We start from the raw sequence: 15,825 nt of genomic DNA, 5'->3' as shown, positions 1-15,825 counted from the left end.
ATGCAAGAAAACAAGTGTATGAGCCTATGCAGCATCAGCCAAAAAAAAAAAAATTTTTTTCACACAACCATTCCCTCTAAATGTTTGTCCAGTTCCTCCTTAAATTTATTTAGCCTATCAACTTCCACAATGACAGATGGCAGTTTGTTCCAGCAATTAACCACCCGCTGGCTAAAGGCAAATTTCCACACTTCTATTCTACATCTGTCTTTTCTTAATTTGAATTTATGCCTCCTTAGGTTCGTAATCTGAATAAGTGGAAGAATCCCATCAGAATTCAGCGTGCTCAACCCATTCAAGGCCTTATACACCTCAATCAGATCATGCTGGGGCCTAGTCTCCAGCCATTTTAATTTGCAGAACTTAAGCCTTTCTTGGTAAGAGGATCCCTTCATCCTCCTCACCAATCTTGTTGTCCTTCTCTGTACATGCTCAAGCAAATCCTTCCTAAAATGAGGCCTCCAGACCTGTACGCAGTACTCAAGGCGTGGTCTGACCATTGCCGTATACAGAGGGACAATAACCTCCTTTTACCTGCTAGCAAAATTCCTATGTATCATTGACAAAACCTCATGACCTGCCCTGGCAGCCTGTCTACATTGCTCACAAAACTTCATATCTGACTGCACAATTAGTCCCGCTGACCGGGCTAGCCGGATAGGTAAAGCGAACTTTGGGCTCCCTGGCAACCCAAAGGTCTCGGGTTCGATTCCCGCCTCAGGCTTGGATCACTGTACTGCAAAAACCTTGAGCGGTGCATTATGGCCGCAGAAGCCTATGCACCAACAACTACCAAAAAAAACAATTACTCCCAGGTCTTTTTCATTTTCTACCACCTCAAGTGTAGTACCACACAGTTGGTACATTTCTCTGGGGTTACTTCTACCCATATGCAGTACTTTGCATTTGTCAAGGTTAAACTTCAGTTGCCACTTCTCAGCCCATCTGCCCAAATTTTCTACATCCTATTGCAGTAGCACACTGCCATTACTGTCATTAACAAACCTGCCAACCTTTGTATCATCTGTAAACTTTGACACTAAACCTGATTACCTTCATCAAATATCATTGATAAATATACAAAACCACAATGAACCCAACACCGAACCCCGTGGGACTTCACTAATAACATTAGTCCATGAAGAGCAGCGCCCATTGATTATCATCCTCTGTCTTCTCCCACTCAACCATCCTTTTATCCATTGTAGTAATTTACCCTTAATACCATTCTGTTCCAATTTGTACAGTAGTCTTCCATGTGTAACAGTGTCAAAAGCTTTCCTGAAATCCAAGTATATGTTATCAAAATTATTTTTTGCATCCAGTTCCTTTGTAACCACATCATAATAACCAATCAAATTTTCCAGACAAGACTTTCCCTTAACAAACCCATGCTGTGTCTGAATTATTGCTGCAGTCTTGTCTAGATGATCCTGCAATTGTGCATCTTTAACCAGTGATTCCATTAATTTACCCAGAACAGAAGTTAAACTAACCGGTCTGTAATTACTCGTATGACCCTTTGATCCCCCTTTGTGAATTGGGGATTCATTTGCACATCTTCAGTCCGTGGGGACCTCCCATGAGTCCAAGGATCATCATCATCAGCCATTTTCAATCCACTGCAGGATGAAGGCCTCTCCAGCAACTTTCCAGTTCCTTCTGTTTTGAGCACTGGCCATCCATTTACTACCCAAAAACTCATGAATTTCATCTATCCATCTCCACCTTTGTCTTCCAGGTTTTCTTCTAGCTCCTCTTGGGTACCATTCTGTTATTTTCTTAGTCCATCTGTCATCATGTCTTCGAGCTATGTGTCCTGCCCAAGACCATTTTAGTTCTTTAGTTTTGATAAGAATGTCCTTTACTTGAGTTTGCTGCCTAATCAATGTGTTTCTCTTCTTATCTAACAGTCTGATTCCCAATATAATTCGTTCCATTCTTCGCTGTGTAGTTCTTAGCTTCTCTTCCATTCTTTTGGTGAGTGACCAAGTTTCACTTCCATAAGTCATGGTGGGGAGTATACATTGATTCATTATTTTACGTTTCAGACAAACTGGGATATTGCTCTTTAGTATGTGACTATATTTCCTGAATGCTATCCATCCAAAATTTATCCTTCTCTTGACTTCCAGCCATTTATCATTATTACAGCTAATAACTTGTCCCAAATAAGTATATGACTCCACCTTTTCAATTACTGCTCCTTCAATCATTATTTCCCTTTCTGTGGCATACTTGTTCATCATTACTTTTGTTTTAGCCATATTCATCTTTAGTCCAAAATCCTTACTAACTGTGCATAACTGATTAAGATTTTCCTCTAATTCTTTGGGATCGTGGCTTATGACCACAATGTCATCTGCAAATCGTAAATGGTTTAGGTACTCTCCATTCACATTGACTCCTTTCTGCGACCAGTCTAATCTTCTGAAAGCTTCCTCAAGGGCAGCAGTAAACAGCTTTGCAGATATTGTCTCCTTGTCGAACTCCTTTCTCAATTTTAAATTTCCTACTGTCTTTGTCTAGTCTAATAAAGGATGTAGCACTCTCATATATTTTCTTCAAAATCATAATATATGGAGTATCTATGCCTTGTCTTTCCAGTGCCCGAAACATTGCCTTATGCTGTATGGAGTCAAATGCCTTTTCATAATCCACAAATGCCAGGCATAATGGTGTTTTATATTCATTTGCTTTCTCCATTAGCTGTGATATTACGTGAAGGTGATCCATAGTTGAGAATCCTGCCCTAAAGCCAGCTTGCTCTTTCGGTTGATTCTCATCAAGTATTCTTTCTAATCTGTTAGTAATGACCCTTGTGAACAACTTGTAGATATGGGATAACAAGCTAATTGGTCTATAATTTCCAATTTCTGATTTATCTCCTTTCTTATGCAGCAAAACTATGATTGCATTATTCCACTGCTTAGGCATCACACCTTTTCTAATGCACTTTGTGAAGAGCCTTGCCAGTTTTTGTGTTATGTCTCTTCCTCCCAATTTTAACAACTCTACAGTAACTTCATCTTCCCCCGGGGCTTTCTGATTCTTCATTTTCTTCAATGCATGTTCTACCTCATCAGGAAGAATATCAGGTATGTCGTACGTGTTCCTACTTTGCAATCCATCTTCCCCACTGCTGGTATCATTCCCTCGCTCCTTGTATAATTCTCTATAGTAGTCTTCTGCTATTTGAATTATGCCTTCTCTGCTGTTTATAAGTACACCATCGCTATTCTTCAGTTTCAGTATCATTTGTCTTTCTGTATTACTGCTCATGGCTGCTGATTTAAATCCTTTGTTTTTCCTTAATGCTTGTTCTACTTTTCTTGTGTTAAATCTTCTTATGTCCTCTCTGAGTCTCTTTCTAATGGCTTTGCATAACTCAGTATACTCAATTTTCTCCCTGTCAGTGTTTTTCTTGCTCTTCATTTGTCGTCTTTGGTTCATCATGACAAGTGTTTCTTGACTAATTTTTTCTTCTTTGGATTTCTGTTTCCCTATAGGTTTCTTGGGCTTTATCACTTTCAGAAAGTTGTAATATTCCTCGTTGATATCTTGGTCCTGAGCAGTCTGCAGAAGCTCAAACTTGTTCTTAAGTTCCAGTACATACTGCTTTTTCTCCTCCTCTGTTATTTCAAAGACCTTTGTATTATTTACTCGAGTCAGTTTTTTCCTTTCCTTTCCTACATCTATATCAAGTGTACATCTTACCATTCTGTGATCACTTCCAACATTTACCTTATTCAGGACGGTAACATCATTCACAATATATCTTCTGTTAGTGAGGATGAAGTCGATTTCATTAGTTGTTAATCCATTTGGACTCTTCCACGTCCACTTTCTGTTCACCCTTTTCTTGAAAAAAGTGTTCATTACTGACATTCCTTGAGATTCTGCAAATTCCACAAGTCTTTCACCTCTTTTATTTCTTTCACCAATTCCAAAATTTCCTATAGTTCCTCTTTCTGCGCTGTTTTGCCTTTTTCCAACCTTAGCATTGAAGTCCCCCATAATAATAGTGTAGTGGGTTTTCTGCTCATCTAGAAGACTCTCAATTTAAGTGTACATTTCTTCAACCTCTTCATCATCATGGCTCGATGTTGGCGCATAAATCATTATAATCTTTAGCTTGTACCTCTTAGAAATCTTGAGTATTAGTCTTGACACCCTTGGTGATGTACTTTTGAATTCCAAAATGTTGTTTTTAAAATCTTTATGGACCAGAAACCAAACTCCACCTTCACTTCTTTCACTGTTTCCATTGGTGTACAGCAGATTTCCACTTGATAAACTTATAAGTGATTCATTTCTTCTTCTTGTCTCAGCCAAACCGATGATATTCCAATTCACATTTTCTAATTCCTTTTCCAGCTCTAATATCCTGTCTTCACCGATGAGTGATCGTACGTTATAACAGGCCAAGTTCAATTTCCGTGCATGGCAGCCTGGTCGTACCCAGAGATTCTTAGCACCCTCTGCTTCCACTCTGATCCTCTCACTGCCGTAAGAGGTAGAGTGAAAGCTGCTGGGGACTGAGGGCCATTTGTATTGTTGTGCTCTCATTGCTGGAGGGTTTGGTCTTTTCCTCTTCACGCTGACCAGGCGTCTTGAAGAGAACCACTCTACACGTTCGTTGCCACCTAAGTGACGTAACAGGGCTTACCATCGAGAAGGTGTGCATGAGTGGATTTTAGGGAGGCAGGCCAACCAGACTTCTCCTAAATCTTCTGTAATAGAGAGATATTGGATCCATCAGTGTTTTAGGCTGAGTGTCTGATAACACACAGGATACCTGTTCCCCTCTAAGCCCCCAGCGAGTCCAAGGATACTCTCATAATTATGGCTAAGGGTTTTCTTACTTCCTTTGCCACCTCCTTTAATATAACTGGATTGATCCCATCCACTCCATGTACCTTTCTTATGTTTAACTTCAACAATTTATCCTCCAATTTGATAACTTTCTGGCATTTTCAACTCTTAATAACTCCTCGTGTGAATGTAGATGGAAAATACTCGTTCAATTTGTTTGCTATCTGAGCAGGATCATCAACAGTCGAACCATCGATATCAAGTGGACCAATCAGATTCATCCCTTTCCTTTTAGAGTTTATATAAGTATAGAAATCCTTGCTGTTTTTCTTAGCATCCTTTGCCAAAGAGTTTTTGTAATCTGCCTTCGCCTGCCTAACCTCTTTTGTGACTTGATTACAGACTAGCTTATATCTGCAATAGGTTTTTTTGTCATAAGCAAAAAAGTCCCCTAGAGAGGTACTAATAGGTTTGGTCTGGTCTGGCGGACTTTCTAGTGGCTGGTCTGCAAATGCCATTTTAGAGCTGTACCCTCAAAATGTAAGAAGATTAGATCTCACCAGGATGTCCATCGTAACCTCAAAAGACATCAATCATACTGCATGATGGAAGAGAGAGTGACTGAACATGGGTTCCACCACTTTATGACACCAATAAGCAAAGTGGTTGTATTGCAATAGTTGATGAGAGTCAACTACCATCTAGTATTGCCTGGTAACACCGAGGGGCAGCATTCCTCCATGTGGTGTCGGTGACATACCTGGACCCCTGCTTACATTGGTTCTCACCTGGGTGGTAACCCCAAGTATGTGCTAGGTGCCATATTTCAGGACTTGCACATAGGGGTTTTACCCAGAGTTACTTAAAGTCCCACCATTGTGAAGGTGCTAGCAGAGTATTTGGCCATCACAGATCAACTGGACTTCACCAAAATTAGGTCTGCTTGACTTGAGTGTCACCTGAATATCAGTTTCATCAGCACTTTAGACTCCCAGATAGAAAGCCCAGCTTGACATACCTGAGAAAATGTCTGTGACAGCCTCAAGGAACAAACAGGTTACAACTCAAGAAACCATTAATGATTTTGGTTGGGAACTTTTGATGCGAAAACATCTTTGGTGGCACCTGCTACATTTTCGTACTAAAGTAAAACCAATTGGTAATGATTTTTTTTTTTTGGAAATGTTGTCAGTTTCTAAATGGAAGTGAAGTAAGCTAATGATGCCAACTCAGTCACTAATGTTTATTTGGTAGAGAAAGTAGCAGGCATTGAGAATAAAGCATTACATTGTTGATACTAAGAGATAGAAATGAAGTCACTGCCTTAGTGATGCTAACTCAGTCATTATTGTTGATTCAGTAGAGTAAAATAGTGGGTAGCAATATTATGCAAGAATAAAAGCTTTCCCACTTAATCTGGCCCAGCTCAAAATGTAGATGGCCCAACTCGATCCGTGCTTGAATTCATTACCCATACCCCACCCCATCCTAACCGATTTTCATTCCGGCCTGAATGAAACTTGTATTTATATAAATAAAATAAATAAAAACCAAAACAACAACAACAATATTCTGGTGTGATGTGATAAGGTTTTGCGAATTACCAAGTTTTTATTTTGTATTTCTTTTTTGATATTAAGTGTAATAATCTCACCCTGTATAGTGTATGATTGCATGATATATAGTCACATATTTAAAAAAACTTTGTTTTTTAAATATGTGATATATGATATGTATTTTGTTTCTTTAGTTAATAACAGATGTTGAACAACTTAATGATGAAGTGCAAATCCTGCGAGCTCAGTTGTCTTCGGAAAGAACTTCAGTGCTTAGTTTGGAAAGCATGATGGCATCTCACAGAGAGAAGGAATTTCATAACCACCTTGCAAATCAAGAATTATCTGCTGACTTAAAACTCTTAAAGGAAAGACTACAAGAAAGTGAAGAGAAGTTGTGAGTGAAATAATTTAATTTAATTTCATTGTTTAATTTAAATTATCCACTTATGAAGTTGTAAAGATTTATTGATAATATGAAAGTTAGTTATAGTAACACAATTGAAAATCTGGTGGCCCTGGAACTTAACAATTACCATTTAGGTTTTTTTGGTGAGTAATTCTAAAGAAGCATGAATTATCAAATTTAATTTAAAAATATGAGTGTGTACAGGTAAACAAAAACATTTACTCCATTGGTAATGTTGAATGCCTACTTTTTCCAGTTTATGAACACATTTAACTTATTTATTAATTATATTATTTTATTTTTTATTAATTCTTTTATCCCTTTAAAATTTTAAAATGAGATGCACAATGGAGAAATCCAAAAAAATGAAACTGCTAAGTGATTTACTGCCAAAATTGCTTTGATAATGTTTTTGGAGGGAAAAAAACCAAAAAAAAATCAAGTATTGATGGTTATAATTTATAGTCTGGCAAATTATTCTGCCCATATTTCTTGGTTCTGAGTTTCTCATATTTTTGCTGAAAATATATCCAGCACATGGTGGGGGTGGATATTGATGTACAGAAATTGGCAAAATGTAGATAGCAGATGACTACTAATGAATAGGCTACTAACGTGTTCTCCATTTACTTCCGCTTGGACTTTTCCACATAAGTTAATTTAGCTTATCATAGCATTAAATGCAGCTTGAAAATATAGAGAAAATTTTATTTTCTTAAAAAATGTATTTTAGTTTTCCTCTAAGTGCCAATACAAAGACATAATGTAAGTTTATTAATTACCATGCGAAGCACTTCTTCCAGTCCTCAGGAATGTAATAAGTGCTTAGCATGGAAATTAATGCCCAGTAGATGAACTATATGAACTATACATGGAAATTAATGCCCAGGAGCACTATATAAACAGCAAAAGCCAAGTCCTAAGCACTTCTTCCATTCGTCAGGAATGGAAGAAGTGCTTAGGACCAGGCTATTGCTGTTGACATAGTGTTCCTTTAAATATCAATTCATTAATAAGGCCTATGCCTTTATTGATGGTCTCTTTTCTTCTATGACATTGTTATTACTGTCATTACTGTTCTTTTGTTTACAATTCAACATGTCAAGTATTTCACTATCCATTAGTTGAACTACTGGCATGTCATTTTCTACATTGAAGCACTCCTTGATGTCACTTCCATTCAGTTTTTTGCCAAATCAGAAGAGATACCTTTGCAGCAATTTGTACAAACCTGTTTTCATTGAATGTAGAGAATTCCTCATAAGTTGCTCAGGCCATCATCAGTGAATATTGCCATCCACCTTATGCTAAACATTTTTCAGAATGTCCTATATGACATTTTTCCAGCCACAATAAATAGCTTATATAGCATCTTTCACACTGAAATCTCTTAAGAATGCTATTATTTCTTGGCTGCTATTGATAGCAGCCAATGTGAGTCTCATAAATTTACTTTTGTATTGGCACTTCCATGATTGAAAATACCTTGGTACCTTTGCTGAATAAAAGAGGTGCAGTTTAGGGGACAAAAACACTACCATAAACATGGTCTTACTCCAAAATTTCAGCTTTGGAATGTGTATGGCAACTGTCGAAAAATACCTTGTAGTAGTCTGATTGGCTGAAAGGCTTGAATGGGCAAGGGCTTCAGGAATTTGTAAACATGGCAATGGTTATTACTTTTATTATCTGGGTCCTTTTTGCTTGCTTGATATAGGTCCTAACAGGAAAACATACTTCAATTCCTTAAAATATTACCAAGGACAAGAACTTTTGCTAATGCAAGTAGTTTACATTTATGTATATCAGCTGCATTGGAACAGACAAGAAAAGTTAGCCTGTCCTTGCATCTTTTACTGTCGATGAAATTTTGTCTGTGTCGCTAATGCTTGTATGGTAAGTAATGTCGGTAAAGAGAAGTCTGATCGATATTGCAGTCTTCTCAGCTGGTGTTAAGTTTTCATCGGCAACTGTCTTAAGAAACTGGTTCATAATTGGCAGAAACCTTATCTACACACTTTTACTTGATAAATACCATGACATCTCTTGAATTTTGTCAGTCAACCAGTGGAATAATCACAAGGTACTTTTAAATCCAGTTCATTGTGAAATATTGTTTCACAATAAACTGGTCCACAGAGCGGCCATGGGTTCACCTATTAGTGCAATTATAGCGGATTTAGCCATGGAAGAGTTTGAAGATAGGATGTTGAGGTGCTCTAGTCCACCCCCACTGAGGACGTAGAAGAGGTATTATCGTGAAAGTGATGACACATTCGTGATAATACAAAGGGGATATGAAACTGAAGTGCTTAACTGGTTAAATAATGATTCACCCTACATTCAGTTTACCTCAGAGGTTGAGCTGGGTGGGGCTCTTCCATTCCTAGACATGTATGTGTATAGAGAAGGCTGACACACGAGAACTAAAGTTTATAGAAAACTGATGTGTCGTGGCCAATACACACACTTTAAAACTGCCCAGGCCGGTTGCCACAAAATTAGTTTTGTCAAGGCCTTAATAGGTAGGGTGGGGTCCCATTGCTCTTCATATGAGGAGAGGGACGATGAGACCAAATGGGTTACGGCTGACCTAGTAACATGCAGTTATCCCCTCTGGTTGCCCCTTGAACATGTTGCTGTAGAAAACATTCTTCCAATAAATCCTAACCAAATAGTACTTGCATTCTGCCTCCGTCGGGTCAGCCATGAAATATATGTATGCCCTACCACTTAAATTTAAAAATTTTAACCCTGATCTTCAATACTGAACTCCCACGTGCTGCATATATTTCATGTCAGAAATGGAGGCTGTATTTCTTGCCATTGTTTCCTTTGATTTCGGCAGCTGGCCCCTGATGAAGGCGCTGAAATCACAGAACACACGGCATTAAGTATTTCTAATTACTTATTATTATCATCTTTCTCTTTTTTGTTCTCCGCAATTACTTTTTTTTTTTTTTTTTTTTTGTTAGTTTTTGGTGCATCGGCTTCTGTGACCATATTGCACCTCCCAAGGTTTTAGAATTTTGTACTCTGATCCAAGCCCGAAGTGGGATTTGAACCCACGACATTTGGGTTGCCAGGCAGTCATTATACCCACCCGGCTAGCCCAGTCAGCTCCGCAATTACAAATTCAGTTATGTTAGCACTTTAACACTATCTACCTACCTTTATACTCTCCACCTATATATACAGGGTGTTTCAGTTAAACGTTTCAGAACTTCTAAGAGGGGTAGGGTACATCCTGACAACTCGAAATCATATAGCAATGTGGGGTCGGAAATGCTTTCCTGAAGCGGTGTTGTACACAGAAGCACCATAAAGAAAAGAGACCGTAAGTGAGAAACCGTTTTAATAATACATGAAAAGAAGCAAAAGGTACATGGATTAAAGTAAGTGTTCGAAGTTTCTTCCACGGGCTACAATGCACGCCTCACATCTCCGACGCATGGACATCCGAACATTCTGGAATACTCCAGGCGAATTTCGAATTTCTTCGGCAGCTACTGCGATTCTTGCAACCAGCTCCTCAGCATTGTCAACAGGGGTGTCATAAACTAGCGATTTCATATGACCCCAGAAATAAAAATCAAGACATGATAGGTTGGGTGACTGAGCAGGCCAACGCACGGGACCACCACGTCCGATCCACTGTTGACCAAATGTGACATCCAGGTAGTTACGAACATCTCCGCTATAATGGGCAGGGGCTCCATCGTGTTGGAACCACATTGTCTGTTGCGTCGATGCAGAAATCTGTTCATCTCTCAAAAGTTGTGGCAATACTTGCTGCAGAAAGATCAAGTAGATAGGTCCGGTTAGACGACATGGTAACAGGTAAGGTCCGATGAGGTGATCTCCCATAATACCAGCCCATTCATTGACCGAAAATCGAATCTGTGCTGCACGACATCGCACGACGACTTCTGTGTACAATACCGCTTCAGGAAAGCATTTCCCACCCCACATTGCTATATGATTTCGAGTTGTCAGGATGTACCCTACCCCTCTTAGAAGTTCTGAAACGTTTAACTGAAACATCCTGTATATATATATATACTTATATTTGAATAATATTGGAAATAATTGAAAACTGAATCTTACATTAAAAGAGGGGTAAAGCATACATCAGAGGCAGCAAAGAGCATTTTCCTCTACATGACGCTTGAGATATTAACTTAAGTGAGAATAATGATTAAAATAAAAATAAATAAAAATGCCGGTAGCATGGCAAGACAGAAGAGCGAAAATTATGAAATTATACATAACGATCAAACCAACAGGGAGGGAAGAGAATAAAATTATTGCAGCAGAAACTCTTGAAGATAATTTAGAATTTTTATTTTTATTATTTTATTTTAATCATTATTCTCACTTAAGTTTATATCTCAAGCGTCAGGTAGAGGAAAATGCTCTTTGCTACCTCTGATGTATGCTTTACCCCTCTTTTAATGTAAAATTCAGTTTTCAATTATTTCAAACATTATTCAAATATAAGTATATCACATGACAGTAGTGGGCTGATTTGCTAACGCTGCGCCTGTGCTGCCATTCATTATTCATGTTTTGCCTATATAATCTGGTTATTTTCGCTGCATCAGGACCACCGCTATTCAAGTCTTTGGCTGTTCGATCCAGGGATCGGATAGTGGTACTGATCTTTCGATTGATTCACCTTTGCGGCGATTTGTCTAGCGATCGAAATGCAGTGATTCCCTGACCATTATTGGCCTTGCGGTCCTCTGTTGAGATGGGGCATAATGGTCAGTCTATTTCTGTTTTTGTTTTATTTTATTTTATTGTAGTTGTTTACATCTCTGCCCATGATATTTCACATAAATTTGGAACTGGTGCCCGTCAGAAGGGGCGCCGTTAAATTTTATTTAATTGGCTATTCAAAATTTAATTGATTATATTTTATTATATTTGTATTTAGGCTTTCTAAATTATCTTCGAGAGTTTCTGCTGCAATAATTTTATTCTCTTCCCTCCCTGTTGGTTTGATTGTTATGTATAATTTCACAATTTTTGCTCTTCTGACTTGCCATGCTGCTGGCATTTTTATTTATTTTTATTATTTTTATTTTAATCATTATTCTCACTTAAGTTTATATATATATATATATATATATATGTGTGTGTGTGTGTGTGTGTGTGTGTATGAGTAATGACATTTAAAATAAATAAATAAATAAATAAATAATAAAATAAATATGAAGTAGTCATTAGAGGCAATAAATTACACATCCTCAACATGATACCCAATATATTACTGAAATTATGTATAAAAAATTAATACAAATGCCAGTAGTATGGCAAAACTGCAGGGCGAAAAATTTAACTTAAACCTAACAATTAATCGTAATAGGGAGGGAAGAGAAGGGGTAACAAGACAAACCATAGCCGAAAGCCTCCAAATAATTTAGAATAAAATTTAAATCCAATTCAAATAAATCCATTTTAAAATTTAAAATATAAAACCAATTGTTTTACAATTTAGCCAATTGTTAAACAATTTAGCGGCACCCCCTAGTAAGGTACCAGTTCCGAGAAACATGAAATATCATCAAAAGAGACTAATCAAACTACAAAAACAAAATAAAAATAGACTGACCATTATGGCCCATATCGACAGAGGACCACGAGGCCAATAATGTTCATGGAATCACTGCAGCTATTCAGTGAACATTATTAGCCTCGTGGTTCTCTGTCGATATGAGCCATAATAGTCAGTCTATTTTTATTTTATTTATTTTTTTTTTTTTGTTATTTTCCCTGGAACAGAAGTTAAATTAACAGGTCTATAATTATTTGTGTCATCCTTTGAAACCCCTTTTTGAATTGGGTATACATTTGCACAACTCCAGTCCATGGGGACCTCCTCTGAATCCAAGGATGCTCTCATAATTATGGCTACTGGTTTGCTTACTTCCCTTGCAGCTCCTCCAATATAACTGGATAGATTCCATCTGCCCCAGGTGCCTTTTTTATGTTTAACTTCAACAATTTCTCCTCCATTTTGCTCTCTGTTATTACAAAATCATAATTATCATATAGCTCCCTGTTAGAGTTTAGTAAACTTCTGTCCTCCGCTCCCTGACAGAATTCCTCATGTGTGAATGTAGATGAAAAATACTCATTCAGTTTGTTTGCTGTCTGAGCAAGATCATCAACAGTCAAACCATCGATATCAAGTGGACCAATCAGATTCATCCCCTTCCTTCTAGAGTTTACATAAGTAAAGAAGTTTTTGTTATTTTTCTTTGCATCCTTTGCCAAGGATTTCTTGTAATCAGCCTTTGTTTGCTTAACCTCCTTTGTTATTCTCTTCCCTCCCTGTTGATTTGTTATATCTATCATAGGCTTCTGTGTCACTTGCTAATTTATATGCATCCCTCGCATTTTTCTTCTCTGGCATTAGCCTCAGTTCATCTGACATCCATTTAAGTCTAAATCTTGAACAGTATTTCTTAATTGGTATGAAAAGCCTAGTAGATTCCAAGATTAATTCCCTGAATACTTCCTATTTAGAAATCACTGTTTTACACATCATCAGTTGATCCCACTGTATAGAATTCAAAGACTGCCTTATACCACTATAGTTACCTTTACGAAAACAAAAACCCTTCCCTTTACCCTTGATGGTAGTTACATCTTTAAGTAAATCTCACATCAGTAGACTGTGATCACTGTCACCTAGTGTTTCCTTTATCTGCAAATTCCTAATGCATGCATCATCACTGCTGATAATCGGATCAAGAGTGTTACCCATCTCTGGTTGCCACTTGAACATGTTGCTGTAGAAAATATTCCTCCAATAAATCCACAAAAGTCTTGCTAGTGTGTGAGTGACCAATCCACAAGTTCCAATCAATATCTGGAAAGTTAAAATTCCCCATTATAATGCAGTCTGATGCCCACTCTATTTCTCTGCACTATTATTCATTGCACTCATGAGAGTCATTAGGCCTATAACACACTCCTACTCTCATTTTCCCTTTCCCAGTGTTTATGTCACACCAACCTGACTCAATATTGCACTGTCCACCCATGTCAACTGGATGCACTTCATTAGATTTTATGTGTTTCTTAACTAACAGCATAACCCCTCCTCCCTTCCTACCCTGTCTATACTTTCTGTACACATTGTACTCCCCAAATTCCAATTTGGGGAGTACAGTGTATACAATATAGCTGTTTAGGCCATGTTCATGCTAGTCCCAGTGTCAAAATTTATGATTTTTTATTCTTTGTGAAAGCTCATCATTGGGTTTGTTTATCTCAGTACGCTTGTTAATTTTCTGCTACCACAAATTGGTGATGATCCTAACGATTGATTTTCCAGTCGAGTAACACACTTCCCCATTACTGATGAGGTCAGAGGCTGCCTCAGTCAGCACTTCCCAGGTAGGGGGGTTAGTTGTTGGGGTAGGGCATCCATTGACTTCCACACTAATCAGATGTGATGCCACTTGATTTCACTCTTTGGGGTCTTGTGAAAGTTGTCTGTTAGCCACCATTACCAAGGAATGTAAATAATTAAAGGTCAGTATCACTGCTGCTCTAGCATAAGTTGCTCCTGAAATACTATGGAAAGTTTTGGAGGAGCTTGAAGTTTGGTAGGATGTTTGTTGAATAATCAATGTGGCTCACATTAAAAATTTGTAGTTCATTAAAAAGTTGAGGTGTTCGTCCTTAATTTGATGTATTGTGTTCCTTCATTTCCTGAAATAATCTTGTGTTTGAATCCAGTCAGTTGTATAATGATTATAAATATACAATGATTATGAATTTTTTTGTACTGTATATGTGATTTGATCAAAATTTTGATGAATGACCTTATAATTTTTTAACATATGTAAGTAAATGATGTCAACGGGGCTTATGATGGCATATTTTGAGAATGTGCATGTTAAATTTTAACTTTTTTCATGTCTATGTAGCAGCAAGTTTCTTTGAGTAAACACTTGTTTTTCTCATTTCGTGCATACACTGAAAATGATGAAATTTGTTTAGCGTACAAAAAAACATTTATGCATATGAAAACCATTCTCATCATGCTTCATCTACCTTATTTGTCTGATTTGGCATCTTGAAACTTTTAGTAATTCCCAAAATTAAAACAGGATATGAAAAGAAAGTATTTGAGTAGATTTAAAGAATTCAGTCAAACACAGTGGACTACTTAGAAGCATTTACAAAAAACTTCCAAAATTATTTTTATCAGTGGCAGGTACAATGGAGATGATGTGATTGCATAAGAAGGTTGTAATAAAGAATATTACCAATGTAAACATTTATTGAATAAAATTAATTTTTCTCAACATTCACTAAACTTTTTGATCAGTGTCACATTTAAATAAAAAAAAATTATAGATAAATTCTTTTAATTTCTTTTAAAACAATTTACTTATTTTTAAAAGATTCTTTCAACGCTTTGTCATTAATTTTGACTTTATGGGATCATTTTAGTAAGCAAACAAATCTATAATGTACTGTTTAGAAATGTTTCATTCAATTTACAGGACAAAACAGAGTCAGGAACTTGCACTCTATAAAACCAAAGTTGCAGAGCTGGAAATGGAAGTAGAAAGGATGAAACGTCAAATTACAAATGAAAAATTTGAACGGTAAATAAGAAATATTTTAATTTTTTTTTTTACAAAAAAAAATAATAATTTTTTCGTTACATTCTAAACTCCACTAGGTCATTGTGGTAGGTAATATTTTTTCCAGTGATCTACATCATGCTGCTGAAAGATAAATTTTATGAGATACTGTCTTCTGTTGTGCTTTGAGATTTTATATATGTGCCCCTGCTTCTTATCTCATCTGTTAGTGAAAATACCCCTCGTTAATTTCCTTTCCCTTCAGGAACTTATACACCTCAGTTAGGTCTTGATGTGTTTTGTCATCAAGCTTTGCAGGCCACATCTTTTCAGTTGTTCTTTGGAGTGATGATGGTTAGTGTCCCTCACCCTATCTGGTTGCCCCTTTTGGATTCTCTAGAAATTCCATGTCTTTTTGAGATATGATTAACCT

General features: G+C 37.1%; 1 protein-coding gene across 1 annotated transcript in view; it reads left to right on the top strand.

Annotated features, from left to right (window-relative positions):
- LOC150088059 (centrosomal protein of 135 kDa-like) overlaps positions 1-15,825 on the top strand; it is a 507,662-nt gene that overhangs the window by 449,355 nt on the left and 42,482 nt on the right. Inside the window, exons 23-24 of the mRNA XM_090369998.1 lie at positions 6,566-6,768; positions 15,309-15,413. Of these exons, the coding sequence (XP_090226124.1) occupies positions 6,566-6,768; positions 15,309-15,413 (308 nt within the window). The remainder of the gene's footprint in view (positions 1-6,565; positions 6,769-15,308; positions 15,414-15,825) is intronic.

The sequence above is a fragment of the Mastigoproctus giganteus genome, chromosome 3 (assembly GCF_048544385.1).
Source record: "Mastigoproctus giganteus isolate SK-2022 chromosome 3, ASM4854438v1, whole genome shotgun sequence".
In the NCBI taxonomy this organism is placed as follows: Eukaryota; Metazoa; Arthropoda; class Arachnida; order Uropygi; family Thelyphonidae; genus Mastigoproctus; species Mastigoproctus giganteus.
The sequence above is the reverse complement of the archived record's forward strand: the minus strand, read 5'-3'. Positions and strand labels throughout refer to the sequence as shown.